The 18,213-nt window shown below is 40.6% G+C and overlaps 1 protein-coding gene across 1 annotated transcript in view; it reads left to right on the top strand.

The window, feature by feature from the left end:
• Nucleotides 1-18,213, top strand: part of fer1l6 (fer-1 like family member 6) — a 65,699-nt gene that overhangs the window by 4,336 nt on the left and 43,150 nt on the right. The window contains exons 3-15 of the mRNA XM_085136079.1: nucleotides 2,780-2,891; nucleotides 4,960-5,014; nucleotides 5,188-5,319; nucleotides 5,429-5,491; nucleotides 5,578-5,656; nucleotides 8,399-8,555; nucleotides 13,313-13,499; nucleotides 13,763-13,864; nucleotides 14,000-14,090; nucleotides 14,184-14,301; nucleotides 14,443-14,665; nucleotides 17,629-17,737; nucleotides 17,883-18,126. Coding sequence (XP_084992205.1) covers nucleotides 2,780-2,891; nucleotides 4,960-5,014; nucleotides 5,188-5,319; nucleotides 5,429-5,491; nucleotides 5,578-5,656; nucleotides 8,399-8,555; nucleotides 13,313-13,499; nucleotides 13,763-13,864; nucleotides 14,000-14,090; nucleotides 14,184-14,301; nucleotides 14,443-14,665; nucleotides 17,629-17,737; nucleotides 17,883-18,126 — 1,672 coding nt within the window. The remainder of the gene's footprint in view (nucleotides 1-2,779; nucleotides 2,892-4,959; nucleotides 5,015-5,187; nucleotides 5,320-5,428; nucleotides 5,492-5,577; nucleotides 5,657-8,398; nucleotides 8,556-13,312; nucleotides 13,500-13,762; nucleotides 13,865-13,999; nucleotides 14,091-14,183; nucleotides 14,302-14,442; nucleotides 14,666-17,628; nucleotides 17,738-17,882; nucleotides 18,127-18,213) is intronic.

Here is an 18,213-nt window from a genome sequence, read left to right as displayed (position 1 = left end):
CTCAGCTGTCCATCTGCATCTAAAGGTCAAAGGTCACTCTTTCGATGATGCCAATGTTCACATTTTGGACAGAGAGGACAGATGGTTTGAAAGAGGAGTGAAAGAAGCATCTATGTCCACTGTGAGTGACCATCTTTGAACAGAGGGCGGGGCTTATGACACCAACTGTCTGACATCTATAATCCAGTTTTGAGATCCCTCCCCAGACGCCTTAACGCCCACTCACATCCTGGGCCACCTGACCTCAGGAAATCACATGATAAGGTGGGGCCAGGTTTCACAATGAACTCACCCGAAACTCTGGCTGATTGGGACCCACACCCAGTTCCACACCTTAGCTCAGGCGATTAGAGGATCATCAGGGGGTCCTTTGTCCCTCTGTGGGGGGAAACTCCCACCAGGTTTATATCTGGGACTCTCCACCATTTGACCTTAGAACTGAAGAAGCTTCTCGGATGAAGGTGAAACGTCTTCAAGTAACTTAAAGAAGTCCAGACGCTTTTCTTTGCAAGCTCCTTTGACTACGATGACCTGGATGACTGAGAACCTTCACTGACTTTAAGGCTGTAAACCACAAAAATATTTAAGGCAACTAACTCTGAATTAGTGTGCAGACATTTTAACTTTGTAACTTGGTTATCAGCAAAGTCCTTAATGGGCGTAATACCTGCACCTTTGTAAAGTGACCATCAGAGTTCAAAGTAGAGGAAGGCAACGAATCAGTGATGATCTTGACTGGTGTAAAAGTCTCTCACAGCTGACACACGGACCCTGCTCGACAGGCTGCACTCATCTGGCATGGGGTTAGCAACTAGCCTTCACTCAGCGACTGAGTTTTCACTGTAGCAGTCCCCCAGACCAAGGAAGAAGTAGAGAGATCCTCCACGGGTGCAGTGATTTCCACTTCAAGATTCATTCAGAATCTAACAGTGCTGAGGTGCGCCAATACACCATGAAAACTAAACAGAAATACAAAATACATCTTTTAGACGCTTATTACTAATATAAACTCAGAGTAGAAAATACAAGAAAATATCAAATCAAATACAACTTAAAACATGTACCTCGCTCTGCATTCCAAGGGCTGCAATGTGTTAATGTCGCGAGAGTTCGGTATCACGCTGCTTCGCGCTTCGTTGAGAGCTGCCTATTCAATTCAATTCAATTCAATTTTATTTATATAGCGCCAAATCACAACAAAAGTCACCTCAAGGCGCCTACTGGCACATGTGCACCACAAAATGCGGTTTGAGCTTGAAGTGCAGCTTGCCACTAACTAAGCGACAGAGCCCTCTACTGGACACTAGCTGTAGCTGCACAGGCTTATATCAATAAACGAAAAACAGACCTTTACACATATTCCATTCAAGGCCATAACCTGTTGATATTTTTTATAAACTGTTTGATTAACACACATCTGAACATCACATTGTTAAGAAGACACAAATTTAAGGTCTTTTTCTAAGTCCTTGTCAGTTCTCCTACCCATTTTTTCTTAAGGTCAAGGAAAAGAGGTTAGAAATAGGAGACAGGAGGGACTTTATTTTTATACGGTAGGTGGAAGTGGAGCTACGTCATTCACCTTTCATACAGTCATTGGTGCTGACATGGTAAACACACTCACACGCAGAGAGACAGAGCTCAATAATTAAAAACGTGTGCAGCAGCTTTTGGTCTTTTATAAATAAAACAGATGCACAAACTCCTTTTAGGTTTCAAATTAACAATCAAATAAAATCCATCTCAAAACATGTTTCTTGTCTATTTCAGTACCATGACAGGCAGCTTTAAACTCAGTAAGTAGGGAGTTGAATTACTATAACAAATCTAGTGTTATGATTTTTAATTATCAGGTTTTTTTCTCCTAAATTCCTTTTTAAAAAGTAGTTGTCATAGTCATGTTTCAGTTTCAGGATTAACTGTGTGTTACAAGTGGTTTGAGGAGGATTTCATTATCATCTGCTGTTCACAGTATATATCTCAGCTATAAATAAGCCAACATTACAGTGACTGATGTACAACTGTATGATAGCACTACAATAACCACTGTCTGATGTTTACTCTCTTCTACTTGGAAATACTTGTACTACTGTGACTTTTATGTTCGTATCTTTCCTGTCATCTTGCGTGCGTTAAAGATGGCTGCCTTCTTGATCCAGCGTTAAAAAGAATAGAAAAGAAATATACTCACTTCACCTTTAGGAAAATCTAAATTATTTCTGAGCTGATCCAAAAATAATAGACTGAGTTCAAAATTTAAATTACTTTAAAATTAATTTAAAATTCACACGATGCCGTCTCATTTTTCTTTGCCTCATATTCCTGCATAAATTTAAGTGTTACTTTAACTTTTGGAAACAATGCTCACATCAGACGTTTACACCATGTAAATAAACAGATTAGCACCCCCATATTTGACAACATGTAACTGTAAATACCGCTGATATACCACAACGTTACTTTCAAGAAGAATAAACCCATTTTAATTTTTTCACTTACATTTTGAACAGATGCAAAACTTGAAAACCTGAGAACTTTCATCTCTAAACATTTAAGATCCACAAATGAATTACAAAAATAAACAATAAACAATAAACTAATAAAGACATGTGGCCAGAGAGAAAGGAAAAGGGATGGGGGCACTCATGCAACAACAGTATATGCACATGGTTGCGCATTTTTCATGTACACACAATTCCCCCAAACGATCACTACTGACTGGCCTTTAAGATCTTTTCAGTCAGGAAAGAATCCTGAAATTGTTTGTTTATGCTTACAGACAGTGAGGTGGAGGCCGCTCCTGAAGCTTCTCTCCTACTGGAGGGAGAAAACACTGACGATAAACCAAAACAATCTGCAGCAAGAACCAGAACAATCCCGAACACCAACAGGTACGAGTTTTCATGCTTACAGTACCAATCAGATTATCTCTGTCCAGACAGGTGTTTCCATAGCAACACTTCTAGGAAAATATTATGTGTCAGTGGTGACTGGTGGTAACAACATTTTGGGGTTGGAACTGGGTCAATAAAAGAAGATATATAATAAATAATCCTTTCCTCTCCCACTGAATCGATAAATTAGCTCTCTGAGAAAGAAATGAACAGTCTCTAATTTTATGGTAGTTTCATTGTATAACATAAAAGTTATAAATTGTTGGTATGCATGGCGGTACAGTGTTTCTTGTAGTTGGTCACCAGGTTTGCATCCATCTCAGGAGGGGTTTTAGCCGACTCCTCTCTCTACAGATACTCTCTCCTGTAGACTTCTTGAAAGCTGCTCTGCAACTCGAAGCTTTAGCTCCGCCACAAACCTTCATGTGGTGGGTGGGAGGTATTGTCCAGCATTGTTCTTATACTGGACAACATTGCCCTCTGCAGCACCGCTGTTAGCGAATCCAGCTCCACTCTCCAAAGGGTTACTGTCCTTAAGGATCAGTTTTTCTGTCTTAGTGACCCTCAACGTGCTGCCCAGCTTGCAACAGCACAGAGGTTAACACTGGAGTCTTTTAGCCTCCATTTCAAGATTGATCAAAGACGTCCTACCAATAGTTAATCTTAAATATGATCAGCCTGTCTATGCTATCAGCTATGTACCACGGGCTTTCAAGCTGGTTGTAGTTAAACCATTACCTAAAAACTAGGGGTGCAACGATACACAAAATTCACGGTTCGATATTTTTTCGATGCAAAAAAAATGTTCATGCCTTTTTAATTTGTCATTTATTAAAATTATAAATATATATTTTAACTCAAAAGTACAGTTTTTAAATTTAATGTTGCTGAAACAACAAAGTAATAAAAAAATAAATATCTGATGGAGAAATCACTCATCTTTGGAAAAGAGAGTTTATTACAGAGAAATGTCTCTTTCCAAAATAAAAGCTCTACTATACGCTTCTTCTGGGCTATATTCTCAGCAGCATATTAAACATATCAGGTCCCCATAAGGAGAATCATGTGCTAACGGCTGTCTAAATGACTCGGGTAAAGTTTGTAGCATGCGTGCTTGTTGTTTTTGTCTGCTTCCACTTGTCTTTGCACTAGGATGATGTCGGAGTAAATGTGCAGTCATATTCGTTGTGTTCCCACTAGTGCTGTCAGCGTTAATCTGAAATGACGTTAACGCCACAACACGGCAAATCTCCGTTAACGAGCTACCGCGGATCGCTCCGTGCGTGGGGCTGGACGGCCAACACGTTAACGAGCTAACTGCGCTAACGAGCTAACTGCGCTAACGCACTAGTTCCCACCCATGTAATTGAGCATTGCTGACACATCCAACATACTGTTTTACTTTAGTCCATGACGCGCTTACCTTCAGGGTCATACGTCACATGAAGACCAAAATAGTTCCAAACGCCAGATCTGAATGAGGGTGGGGGAGGTTCAATTTGCCATGTTGCAACGAGCTTAGCTTCTGTCTTGCTAGCTTGCGCTGCACTCAGTGGATCTGCGTTCGACTACTCCGCCTAGGCTGCACTGTCGAGCGCAGATCCACTAAGCGCTCAACACAGACAGCATCGTCAGAAGAAAAGTTGATAAAATAAATTTAAAATTTTGTATTGTTCGATAAATATGCGTACCGAACCGAAAGCACTGTATCGAACGGTTTAATATCGATACGAGTATCGTTGCACCCCTGCTAAAAACCCATCGCTGGACTCAGGTCTCTTAGCTAATTATAGTCTTACTTTATATTTATCTAATGTTTTTCTGGAGTTTTGGTTGATGTCCTTCTCCATCAAAATGAAAATACTATAAAAATTTGAATTTTTTAAGTTTTTGGAAGTAAGCCAACTTAAAAATTCAGCAGGTGATCAAATAATTATTTCCTTCACTGTAATATTTAATTGTAGAAACAATAGCCAACTAGAGAAGTAACCGTGGCCCTAAATACACCTGAACTGTGTTTCTCTACTAGCAATAACCTCATTTGTCTCTGACCGTCTTTCCATAGGTCCAAACTGAATACTCGCATTCAGGACAGTGAAGCGAAACCCCAGAGCTTCCAGGTAATCGCATCCACAATTCGCTGGTAGTCTACTAGATGTGTTTCTTTTAATGTACTGAGAAATGTGAGTGCTGGTATTTCATATTTTCAGTTGTATGTAAACTGGACAATTGTCTTAACCCTGATGGGAACACATGCTCTAATAACACATGCTGTTGTTTATCTGGCTCATAGATTGCCATTAATATCACAGAGGCCAGACAGCTCGTGGGGGAAAACATTGACCCGAGCATAGTGATAGAGATTGGTGATGAGAAGAAACAGACATCAGTCAAGGAAGGAACCAATGCTCCTTTTTACAATGAGGTAAAAAATAAAAATAAACAAAAAGAACCCATTTGAACCAGCTGTGCTTCAGTGCAATAGTTTATTGTGCATTAACACAATCTGTCACCCTGTCATTTCTTTCCATCAGTATTTCGTGTTTGACTTTTTTGCCCACAAAGATCTCTTCTTCGACAAAGTGATCAAGCTGACGGTGGGTAAAGACTGCAGCGATACGGTTCAAAAATCCAGTGTTTAGCTTTTAAGTGATTTTAGTTTCTGCCTTCATTCTCTCTCCAGGTTTTACACTCTAAAATGCTGAGGAGTTTCTCTGTTGGATCCTTTAAGTTAGATGTGTGGACAGTCTACAAACAGCCAGGTATCCTAAGATTTTAATATGCAATATGTTGCCAAACGTATCAGACACACCAATCCAAATAACTGAAATCAGTTATCAGCATGGAGACTACAAACATTAGAAAACAACTTAGAACAACCCGTTCTTAGTAAATTCCAGTGTGAGACGTGATTATCAAATTAGTTAATGTTATTTGAAAAGTAATCATGTACAATATTAACACAAATGTTGCCGTGCATTTTACCAAAGTTAGCTTAAGCATCAGTATAGTCCCTTGCGAGGTCAGGTGATAGGATGCTACCTGTGCTACAAGTCCAGTCATGAAATTTCCTTACTACTAAATATTCCACAATTAACTTCAATTCAATTTTATTTATATAGCGCCAAATCACAACAAAAGTCGCCTCAAGACGCTTCATAGATACAGAGAAAAACCCAACAATCATATGACCCCCTATGAGCAGCACTTTGGCGACAGTGGGAAGGAAAAACTCCCTTTTAACAGGAAGAAACCTCCGGCAGAACCAGGCTCAGGGAGGGGCGGGGCCATCTGCTGTGATTGGTTGGGGTGAGAGAAGGAAGACAGGATAAAGACATGCTGTGGAAGAGAGATAGAGGTTAATAACAGATATGATTCAATACAGAGAGGTCTGTTAACACATAGTGAGTGAGAAAGGTGACTGGAAAGGAAAAACTCAATGCATCATGGGAATCCCCCGCCAGCCTACATCTATTGCAGCATAACTAAGGGAGGATTCAGGGTCACCTGGTCCAGCCCTAACTATATGCTTTAGCAAAAAGGAAAGTTTGAAGCCTAATCTTAAAAGTAGAGATAGTGTCTGTCTCCTGAATCCAAACTGGAAGCTGGTTCCACAGAAGAGGGGCCTGAAAACTGAAGGCTCTCCCTCCCATTCTACTTTTAAATACTCTAGGAACAACAAGTAGGCCTGCAGTGTGAGAGCGAAGTGCTCTAATAGGGTGATATGGTACTACAAGGTCATTAAGATAAGATGGGGCCTGATTATTTAAGACCTTGTATGTGAGGAGCAGGATTTTGAATTCTGGATTTAACAGGAAGCCAAAACAGGAGAAATATGCTCTCTCTTTCTAGTCCCTGTCAGGACTCTTGCTGCAGCATTTTGGATTAACTGAAGGCTTTTCAGGGAGTTTTTAGGACATCCTGATAATAATGAATTGCAGTAGTCCAGCCTGGAAGTAATAAATGCATGAACTAGTTTTTCAGCGTCACTCTGAGACAGGATATTTCTAACTTTAGAGATGTTGCGCAAATGGAAGAACGCAGTCTTACATATTTGTTTAATATGTGCGTTGAAGGACATATCCTGGTCAACAATGACTCCAAGGTTCCTCACAGCGTTACTGGAGGCCAAGGTAATGCCATCCAGAGTAAATGATGATCCTCTAAATTTGTGACACGCCATTTCCTCTCCAGATTACGAGTCATCTGCTTTAGGCTACGTGTTTGAGAATTATACCACGGGGTCAGGTACTTCTGATTAGAGACCTTAGTTTTCACAGGAGCTACAGTATCCAGAGTCGTATGTAGTCGTACGTAACTGTTTGTTGTTATTTATTATAACAAAGTGGAAGTAATTGGGAATTTGCTTCCACTTTGCAAATTAGCCATGAAGTGGTGCATAAAATCACAGAGCAGAGTCAGTGGATGCTGAGAATCCAAATCAGAATACTTGGTTACAGTTGCTCAAGACAATAAAAAGAGTAACAGAATGAACTAAAGTATTACAACATTACAAAATATAAGAAATAGCTCTAATATATACAAGTAGCTCAATTATAAATATCCAGAATATTACAGAGATTAAATATGTATGATTCATATTTTACTATAAAGTGCAAAACTTAATGAAAAAACATCACGGAGTAGGTGCGAGGCACTCTCCAGCACCTGGACAACATCCGCCTCTCCAACACCGCCTTAAGGGAGTCCAGCTCCATGCTCACAACATTACACTGTGGATTAGTTTATTGAGTCTGTTAGCATCTGTAACCCTCAACACTCTGCGGAAAGCTTTCCTACAAGAGTTGAAGCTATTGTAGCTGGAAAGGTTGAGCAACATCCTATTAACCCCTGTGGACTAAGAATGAAATGCGCTTCTGGAAGAATGTTCCAGGAAATTCACACAAACACATTTCTTCTGGAAAGCCTTCCCAGAAGAGCTGAAGCTGTTACAGCTGTAAATGCTGGGCCAACACCACATTAAACCCTGTGGTTTACACACTGAGCAACACCAAGTTGCTCAGTGTGTGCGAATGTTAGATAGAAAGCACTTTAGCACAGAAAAAAGTGCTTGTATGAATGGGTAAAAAACACATGATGTGTAAAGCGCTTGGAGTGCTCCGAGAGAGCAGGAAAGAGACATATAATAATCAGGCCATTAAGTTCATAGGTGTGTGAAGACAGACGAGGGAATAATTTTGCCAGCGTAGCGTATGTAACGTAACTTTTCTAGTGGAGAGTTTTAGCAGTTTGGTCAAGATAAAGGCAAAGCAGCCTTTGAAAACTGTTTGCTTTATGACGAACTCTGACCTGTTTGACTGTCACAAAAAACAAACCAACAACAAGACTCAAATTCTAATGAAGTGATCTTCTACAGAAATGTGTTTGTGCCAACTTGGCACAGACTCATATATTTCTCAGATAATTAATTTAATTGATTTAATTTCATTTATTGAATTTACCTGTTCATAAATCACACTGGTGTCTCTTCCTTACTCCTGTAGGTCACCAGTTCATCAATAAGTGGGCAATGCTAACCGAATGTGGTGACATTAGCACTGGGGTCAAAGGTTATATCAAGTGTGACATCAGCATTTCATCGAAGGGAGATACCATACAGCCAGGACAAAAAGCAAGTGATGCCGAGGAGCAGATAGACAAGTATGAACCATCTTTTTAATGTCATTCATGATTTAACTGACCAGATGTTTTTGTAGATTTCTTAGAAAGAAACATAAATTGTCTGTTTGTTTGTTTTCAGTCTAGGTTCCAGTTTTCAAGATATCATTTTCAATATGTCTGTGAAGGTTCTCAGTCATCCAGGTCACGGTAGTCTAAGGAGCTTGGAGAGAAAAGTCAGGACTTTTTTAATAATAATGCACATAATTATTTTAGATTTCCATATCACTCCCACGGGGCTTAAATCTGGGACTCTCCACCATTTGACCTTAGAACTGAAGAAGCTTCTCAGATGAGAGGTGAAACATCTTCAAGCAACTTAAGGAAGTCCAGACGCTTTTCTTTGCAAGCTCCTTAGACTATCATTTTCAAATTTTGTGTGATGGTAGATGCCAGTACCAGCTCGAGCTGATTAAATTTTTCTGAAAACCAGGTTAATGTCAAGGCCACCAAAGATTTTACATTACCCACAATTTTTATGGAACATCTTCAAACATCAAAACTAGTGATGGGATTTCCGGCTCTTTTTAGAGAACCAGCTCTTTCGGCTCGGCTCACTAAAAAGAGACGGCTCTTTCGGCTCCCAACCGGCTCTTCAGGTTGTTTTGTTGCTTTAATTAATTAATTATGGACAACAATATAAAATTATGCACAAAAGGAATTTATTAATGTAAAAAAATGTGGTTTTCTTTATGTATGTTTATATATAAATATTTATGGGGGCCCCTAGAGACGAAACACGTACAAACTCCAAAACACATTTCTAGCGTTAACTGAACTTCCAAAACAGAGCTACCTAGATCACTTAGATTGTCTATTGTTTTTGTATTAATACACAATAATAATAATTAAAAAAACAACTTAATTTACCTGTTACTACCACACACCCAATCCGATTGTTGGTACTTCCTGGCTTGTGTAGCCACTAGGTAACAAAAGCTCAACACTGCCCCCTAGCATCCTGGAGCACTTCTGTTGTGTTTTGGAGTGTGTACGTGCTTTGTCTCTAGGGGCCACTGTAAATATACTTTTATTTATTCACTCCACATAAAATGTAATAAATAAATTATAAAATACAAAAACCAACTATTTACATTTCATACATTTCAACTTTTAACTACTTAAATTTTCAGCATTTTCCTTTTAAACAAATTTAAAGTGAAACAACACAAAACACTGCAAACCACAGTAATAAAATATAAACTAAAATATGGGAAAAAAGGGGAAAAAAGAACACCCAGATCTTTGATTAAGGGAAAGGTTGGCATTTAGAAATATTAATATCACACTCAACTGACTGCGTTTTATCTTCCCATTGCACTAATGGGTGGACAGTTCCTAGGTGCCTGTGCATGTTGTTTGTGGAGCCGGCTCTATATGATATCCTTTTCTTGTAGACTCTACACTCTGCCTTTGTTTTGTCAATAACATTGAAATGGTTCCAGACTTTGCTTCTTTTCTTGGTGTCACTCATTTTCTTTACTGTACCTTTCCAATGTGACGGTGTTGTCTCTTGTTGCTCTCTTTCTTTCCCTCTCCCTCCTGCTCTTGTTGTGTGCTACTGCCGTTGCGAGTGTAACTACCGCCCCTCCCCCTCAGCTCAGCACTAAGCAGAGGGGGGAGGGGCGCAAACGCAAGGCTCTGTTTGCCGTCTCTGCTCAGCGCAAACACAAGGGTGACTTGCAGCGTGAAGCGAAAAAAGTGAAAGAGAGGGCAGAAGAAAGGAAAAAAAACCAAACCATGGCTCCCAATGAGGAGCCGGCTCACATCGTTCACTTCAAAGATCCGGCTCTAAGAGCCATTTCGTTCGCGACCGACCCATCACTAATCAAAACAATATACTATGTTTTTGTAGTACATGAGTACCGTTGGTTGGCAAAGCATTTGATCTTCACCTTTATTATAAATGCTAAAAGTCAAAGTAGACCTATATTGAATAATATATCACATGACAGGGCATGGAGAAAGCTGCAAAACACCTCCCAGCCCATTGTTCCTACAGTGGGCTGGTTTCAGTCATTATGCAAATGTACTGTTTATAAGATTGAAACCTGCAGTCAGCTGAGACTGAAGACGTCACCTGGATGATGACGAAACGTTTCTCCCACAAAATGCTACGTCCAGATGAACAGAATCAACTTTTGGAGATTTACTTTCCTGAATGATTGAGATGCATCAACACACTTTTTTCCAGTACAAAGCCCTACAATGTTACAAAATTCCATGAATATTTCTTAAAGTCTAAAGTTTTTACTGCTTATAGAAGCTAAAGATTTCATTCAAGTTGCTCTGATCATATGATTAAAAAATTACACCTATTTCATTTTCATTTTAGAATGAAGTCATAGGTAGAAGGTCCAGGTCAGACGAATTAGGAAGATCTTTCTCTTGAATCATTTCCAAACGTTAGAGCAATATATTTATCATTAAGGGACACATTTTTTCAATACAACATTATTTAACATTATTATTTGACTTCATAATGACAATTAATTAATATATTACTCTAAATGTTCATGTTAACAATGTTGACATCACCTGATCTATGAAAATAATGCACATCATTATTGGAGATTTCCATGTCACTAATACTTACATCAGCATAAAACATGAATGTTTTAGTATGGTTGTTGTATAGTATAGCACTTCTTATCCTCCCGTACTTTCCCGTATTGAGACACATTTTTAATGTGATTTATGTAAATAAATCAGTCAAGGAGATGCTGTGAGAACCACTGAAAAATAAACTTGACTGTTGTCCACATCACAATGAAAAGAAATATTGTTCTTCTGGAAAATAGTGCCAAGTGGCACCTGGTACAAAGACAAAAGGTGGTCCAAGAATGGAAACTTATGTTAAGGGAGGGAAGCAGAGGTGCAGCTAAAACTATCAGTGCTGACACAGAAACTTATAAGAGAGGAAGGACCTAAACCATTGGAGAGCTGAGGCATTGATGCCCACCAGTCATGATCCACAGTGTCAAAGGCATCAGTAACATACAGTGGCTTGCAAAAGTATTGGGCCCCCTTGAGCTTTCCCACATTTTGTCACATTACAGCCACAAACATGAATCATCTTTTTTGGAATTCCACGTGAAAGACCAATAAAAGTGGTGAACACGTGAGAAGTGGAACGAAAATCATACGTGATTCCAAACATTTTTTACAAATAAATAACTGCAAAGTGGGGTGTGCGTAATTATTCAGCCCCCTGAGTCAATACTTTGTAGAAGCAGCTTTTGCTGCAGTTGCAGCTGCCAGTCTTTTAGGGTCTGTCTCTACCAGCTTTGCACATCTACAGACTGAAATCTTTGCCCATTCTTCTTTGCTAAACAGCTCCAGCTCAGTCAAATTAGATGGACAGCGTTTGTGAACAGCAGTTTTCAGATCTTGCCACAGATTCTCGATTGGATTTAGATCTGGACTTTGACTGGGCCGTTCTAACACATGGATATGTTTTGTTTTAAAGCGTCCCATTGCTGCCCTGGCTTTATGTTCAGGGTCGTTGTCCTGCTGGAAGCTGAACCTCCGCCCCAGTCTCAAGTCTTTTGCAGACTCCAAGAGGTTTTCTTCCAAGATTGCCCTGTATTTGGCTCCATCCATCTTCCCATCAACTCTGACCAGCTTCCCTGTCCCTGCTGAAGAGAAGCCCCCCCAGAGCATGATGCTGCCACCACCATATCTGACAGTAGGGATGGTGTGTTCAGAGTGATGTGCAGTGTTAGTTTTCCGCCACACATAGCGTTTTGCATTTTGGTCTCATCTGACCAGAGCAGCTTCTTCCACATGTTTGCTGTGTCCCCCACATGTTTGCTGTGTCCCCCACATGTTTGCTGTGTCCCCCACATGTTTGCTGTGTCCCCCACATGGCTTGTGGCAAACTGCAAACGGGACTTCTTATGGTTTCTGTTAACAATGGCTTTCTTCTTGCCACTCTTACATAAAGGCCAACTTTGTGCAGTGCACGACTAATAGTTGTCCTATGGACAGATTCCCCCACCTGAGCTGTAGATCTCTGCAGCTCGTCCAGAGTCACCATGGGCCTCTTGGCTGCATTTCTGATCAGCTCCTTGTTCGGCCTGTGAGTTTAGGTGGACGGCCTTGTCTTGGTAGGTTTACAGTTGTGCCATACTCCTTCCATTTCTGAATGATGGCTTGAACAGTGCTCCGTGGGATGTTCAAGGCACACTCAGTGCTGTGGTGAGTATTAAATATCACTTTGTATTAGTTCTGCTGGGTTATGCAACATGATATCCGGAGGCAGTTGCGCAAAGAGTGTGGCCCAGGTGCTGTTTTCAGGTCATCTCCCGAGTCGTTATCGTAAAAGAGGTACTAGTTGACCAGAACACATTGTTCATTGTCACACTAAAAGAGCTGTACGAATTATTGGGCGTTAAATATGTTCGGACCAGCATCTGCCACCCTCAGGCTGACAGGTTGGGGGAGCGGCTGAATAAGACTATAAAATCCATAATTAGTAAGTTCTTTCATGAGGATGGACACAATTGGGATCGCTGGTTAGACCCTCTGTTGTTTGCAGTGCAGGAGGTGATCCAGGCATCCACTTCATTGAAATGAACATCTTTGAGCCAGCACAAGGGCTGCTCGAATCAGAGATATCAGTATATCCAAAAGCTTAAGTTATTATAAGACTTGCCTTTGTGCTGCTCATCCCTCCACTTGTTGCTCATAATTCGTAGCAAATTTGATATAAGTGTATGGTTTCTTGTCATCCTCAGGAACCTGTTGATTCCAGAGGGGTTTCCTTCGGAACGACCATGGGCTCGTTTCTGTGTGAAGGTGTATCGAGCTGAAGGCCTTCCCCGCAACAACTCCAGCATCATGGCTAATGTCACCAAGGCCTTCATAGGAGAAAACACAGCACTCATAGACCCATATGTTGTGGTCAGCTTCTTCAAACAAGTGGTTGGTTAAATGTCATTTATTAGCAAATAAGACTGATCATTTATATTTAGATATTAAACATAAAAGCAACTTTTCACTGCCTCCTTGTTCCGAGGGTCACTGGGGCTGGTATCTCTGCAGGTGATTTGGGAGGCTTTTACACTAGAGTGTTGTACTATTTACATCTTTAGCACTTTGCACCAGGAGCCCCCTCGCAGTGAAGTGACAGTGCTCACCACTGTGCAAATCAAAATCATGTTCTAATCATTTACTCGTCCCTTCAGGGTCGGACATCAACACAAAAGTCGACAGCAGATCCAGTGTGGAATGAGCAGATTGTCTTCACTGAAATGTTTCCTCCTCTGTGTCAGAGACTGAAGATCCAGGTATGAACGCAGAAGCGCTCACTTCATGTTTGTATGTAGTTTCACTGCAATTTACACTTGGAAAGAGTCAAGTTTAAATCACTGACCTCATATCAAACTAATGTTTCAAGAATTCTGGCTTCTCTTTCCTCGTAGGTTTGGGATGAGGGAAGCATGAACGACGTTGCCATTGGAACCCATTACTTTGACCTGAGATGCATCTCCAATGAACAGGATGGTGACAGAGGTAGGAAACAAAGTCCATGACACAAGAACTACTGAGGAACTGTTAGTTGATCTGTGGTGACTTTTATATCTCTTGTTTTTATTATTTCTCCAGGGTTTTTACCAACATTTGGCCCTGCTTGGATCAACCTGTATGGTTCTGCTCGAAATTTTTCTTTGGGTGATGACACAGGGGAGCTTAATGAGGGCATTGGAGAAGGTGTGTCGTACAGGTAATATTAAAAGTTCATTCTTCTTTACCTTACAACATAAAGTGTCTGTTGTTGTGATTTGGCACTATGTAAATAAAACTGAATTGAATGGAACTGAATTAAACTGAAACCAATGAGCTGCCCGATTTCTGTTGGTATCAGGGGCCGACTCTACATGGAGCTGGCTGTTGAGATTCTGTCGGGAGGGACGGGGTCAGACTCCAAACTTAGCCGTATAACGAAGCCAATAAAAGATGCTAAAGCAGGAAAAGCTGGAGGGAAAGATGGGAAAACCCCTGCAGGAGGAGCAGGCACAGGTGGAGCTGCTGATGATGACAAAGGAAGAGCTGCAGCAGAGGTCCTGCCTGTGGATCCTCCTCCTGTGGTGAGAGGAGTGTGTGTGTGTGTGTGTGTGTGTGTGTGTGCTCCAATATTTTATCAGTATTCACACATTAAGATTAATTATGGAGTTCCACAGGGTTCAGTGCTAGGACCAATTCTGTTTACATTATACATGCTTCCCTTAGGCAGCATCATTAGAAGACATAGCATACGTTTACACTGCTATGCAGATGACACCCAGCTCTATCTGTCCATGAAGCCAGATAACACACACCAATGAGTTAAACTGCAGGAATGTCTTAAAGACATAAAGACCTGGATGGCCGCTAACTTTCTGCTTCTTAATTCAGATAAAACTGAGGTTATTGTACTTTAGCAATGGGTGCCGTTTAGCTCAGTGCATTGAACAGGCAACCACATGTCGTACAACTGAAAGTGGCCAACCCGGGTGTGAGTCCTTTGCTGCATGTCTTCCCCTCTTTCTTTCCCTCTGCTTTCCTGCCATTTCTTCACTGTATCTGTCAATAAAGCTGTAAAAGGCCCAAAATAAAAAATACTAAAAAACCCAGCAATATGATATACAACCAGGTGCCTACTCTGGATGGCATTACCTTGGCCTCCAGTAACACTGTGAGGAACCTTGGAGTCATTTTTGAGGCGACATTTGTTGTGATCTGGCGCTATATAAATAAAATTGAATTGAATTGAATTGAATTTTTGACCAGGACATGTCCTTCAACGCACATATTAAACAAAGAATTCAAAATCCTGCTCCTCACATACAAGGTCTTAAATAATCAGGCCCCATCTTATCTTAATGACCTTGTAGTACCATATCACCCTATTAGAGCACTTCGCTCTCGCTCTGCAGGCCTACTTGTTGTTTCCTTTTTGCAAAAGCATATAGTTAGGGCTGGACCAGGTGACCCTGAATCCTCCCTTAGTTATGCTGCAATAGACATAGGCTGCCGGGGATTCCCATGATGCATTCAGAATGTTTCTCCTTTACTCACCTTTCTCACTCACTATGTGTTTAAACACCTCTCTGCATTTAATCACGAGTTGTTATTCATCTCTGGCTCTCTTCCACAGCGTGTCTTTGTCCTGTCTTACCCCCCTCATCCATAGTCGGTCACAGCAGATGGCCCCGCCCCTCCCTGAGCCTGGTTCTGCTGGAGGTTTCTTCCTGTTAAAAGGGAGTTTTTCCTTCCCACTGTCGCCAAAGCACTTGCTCATATAGGGTCATATGATTGTTGGGTTTTCCCTGTTTTGTCTGTATTATTGTAGGGTCTACCTTACAATATAAAGCCCCTTGAGGCTACTGTTGCTGTGATTTGGCAGTATACAAGTACAATTGAGTTGAATTGAACCTAATTCTGAGAGCTTCCACCAAAGCTAAATATATCGATTACACAAAAGATGGTTCAAACTGGGAACCATAAAACCGTTGAGTTAACAACATGTTGGAAAAAGCATCTAATGGGGCAACATCATGCTGCCTCTTTCTAAAGTCAGATAAAATTCCAGGACTTTTGGCAGGACTTGCAAACAGTTCATGATTTTAGTAGTTTTACTGACCTGTAATATCTCCATCTGGATGAGAGCACAGTGAAGTGTAAAAATGCATTTAGTAAAGTAATTAAGTATGGTTGAAATGCAGTCATACTTTAAATATTTCAATTTTATGCTGCTTTCTAGTTTTCTTCATTATTGTACTTCAAACCACTTTTTAATTGTTTAGATTTCTCCTTTCATGCAGATTTTAAAATATGGTGAAAGACCTGGTTCTAGTGCTTCTCTTTTGTGTCTGGGGATTCAAAGCGCTTTATGCAACATGCAGAATCCTAATAAATAGCCTAATCCGGTCGTTAAGTGATGACGTGATGAATCCTACTTCCGGGCCTAAAGTAGTATGCGTTTAATATGGCTTTTGTGTTGTTAACATGTTTAATATTATGTATTTTCTTCTATTTAATCTCAAAAAGCTCCTAAAACAGTCAGTGATCACTGTTGACCTCCCTCGGCTTTTATTACCGCTAATCATTTATTTAAACTCAGTTTTTAAAACCTTAGGATGTAACTACAGCCCAGCCCATGCAGCAGTATATGAATGACTAACCTCGTATTGTGGATGGATTATCTCAGTTGTTCTCCTGGCTGAAGTTTGGTCCTTTTACAGCATCCTGCCATGCGATTACATTTGTTCCTGACCACCGAGAACACTCACGTTAACTTTTATCGAGTGGAAAAAAAGTTAGCTTGTTTATATTATGCTAACATAGCTGTGTCGCTAGCAGTCATGTAGCACATCATTATATACCAGCTAGCTAAACTTCAGTAACCCTAAAAATGTCACTGCTGTTTAGTTTTCTGTCTTCATTTATGTTGGAAGTGATAACAGAGCTGTACGTTTGAATTTGTTTCCAAAACCCTGCAGTCAGGACATGCTATATTGTATTTAGATAGAAGCTAGCGAGCTAACTTCATGCTAACTTCTAACTCCGTTAAATGTCATAAATTCCGTTTTCATGGATGCCTGGATGTTAAACTCAATTGTTACACCTGGTAGAGCAGAACGCTGATCATTTTATTAAAGATGAAAGACTTTAGACAGTTTTTCAACTCTCAGTAATGCCATAGTGATCGTTTGATATATGGACCTGCAGCGGAGTTTAGGCCCAGACACGGCTAGTGACGTCAGACTTAACGACCGGATAGCATCTAATTATGATTAAAAAGTGTAAATACATGTTTTACCATTTGTGCAGTGCCACTTTTCATCTATTTTTCAATACAAAGGCACATGAGCTTGAAAATTAAACCCAGGTTTCATGTTTTTCCACGCGCTCGTACGTGGTACTTGGTCCCTCGTTTATCACCTCACTGAAAAATTCTGGAAACCTCCGTGTCTCCAGATGGATAATTACTTTCTCCATGTAGGTTGTGCAAAAAGAGTATTGTGTAAATTTCAGAGAAATGAATACATGAAGATGTTTCTGTGTCCAGCTTAATGCAGACGACAATGAGAGCTTCCTGCTGTTTGGTGCGTTGTTTGAGGCCACCATGATTGACAGGAAAATTGGAGAAAGGCCTATCAGCTTTGAGTTCTCTCTCGGTAAGTGAATGTGTGGAGTGTTGGGGAGTTTAGTGTCCTGCTAATCATTTAGTCACATAATCCAAACATGAAGAATAATACCAGTCTTGCATTTATGTGGTTGATAAATAATGAAACTGTCATTTACTATTCCTCCCACTATCAGGTAACTATGGTAACACCTTAGAGTCCGCCCCTCAGCCCACTATCAGTGCCACCAGTCCTGCAGTCCCTCGGAGGATGCCAAGACTGGATTTCCCAGACACTAGTGATATGTTCGGCTCGTTCTCTCTCAGCACCTCCCCTAACAGCCCTTCTTCCCCCCTGCTACCCAGAGAAACTCAAGACACTGCCATGACTTCAAAATCCACCACATCTCCAGAAAAACCAATCATTGTGGAAGGAAACAGGTTGAGTCACTTTGCTGATCCTTTGAAAAACATTCAAGTTCTTGTGGATGTCAGAAACTCTGTTCTATGCACCAAAGACAGCACGTT

The sequence above is a fragment of the Neolamprologus multifasciatus genome, chromosome 16 (genome assembly GCF_963576455.1).
Source record: "Neolamprologus multifasciatus chromosome 16, fNeoMul1.2, whole genome shotgun sequence".
In the NCBI taxonomy this organism is placed as follows: domain Eukaryota; kingdom Metazoa; phylum Chordata; class Actinopteri; order Cichliformes; family Cichlidae; genus Neolamprologus; species Neolamprologus multifasciatus.
Note: the sequence above shows the minus strand (reverse complement) of the source record. Positions and strands in the feature narration are given on the sequence as shown.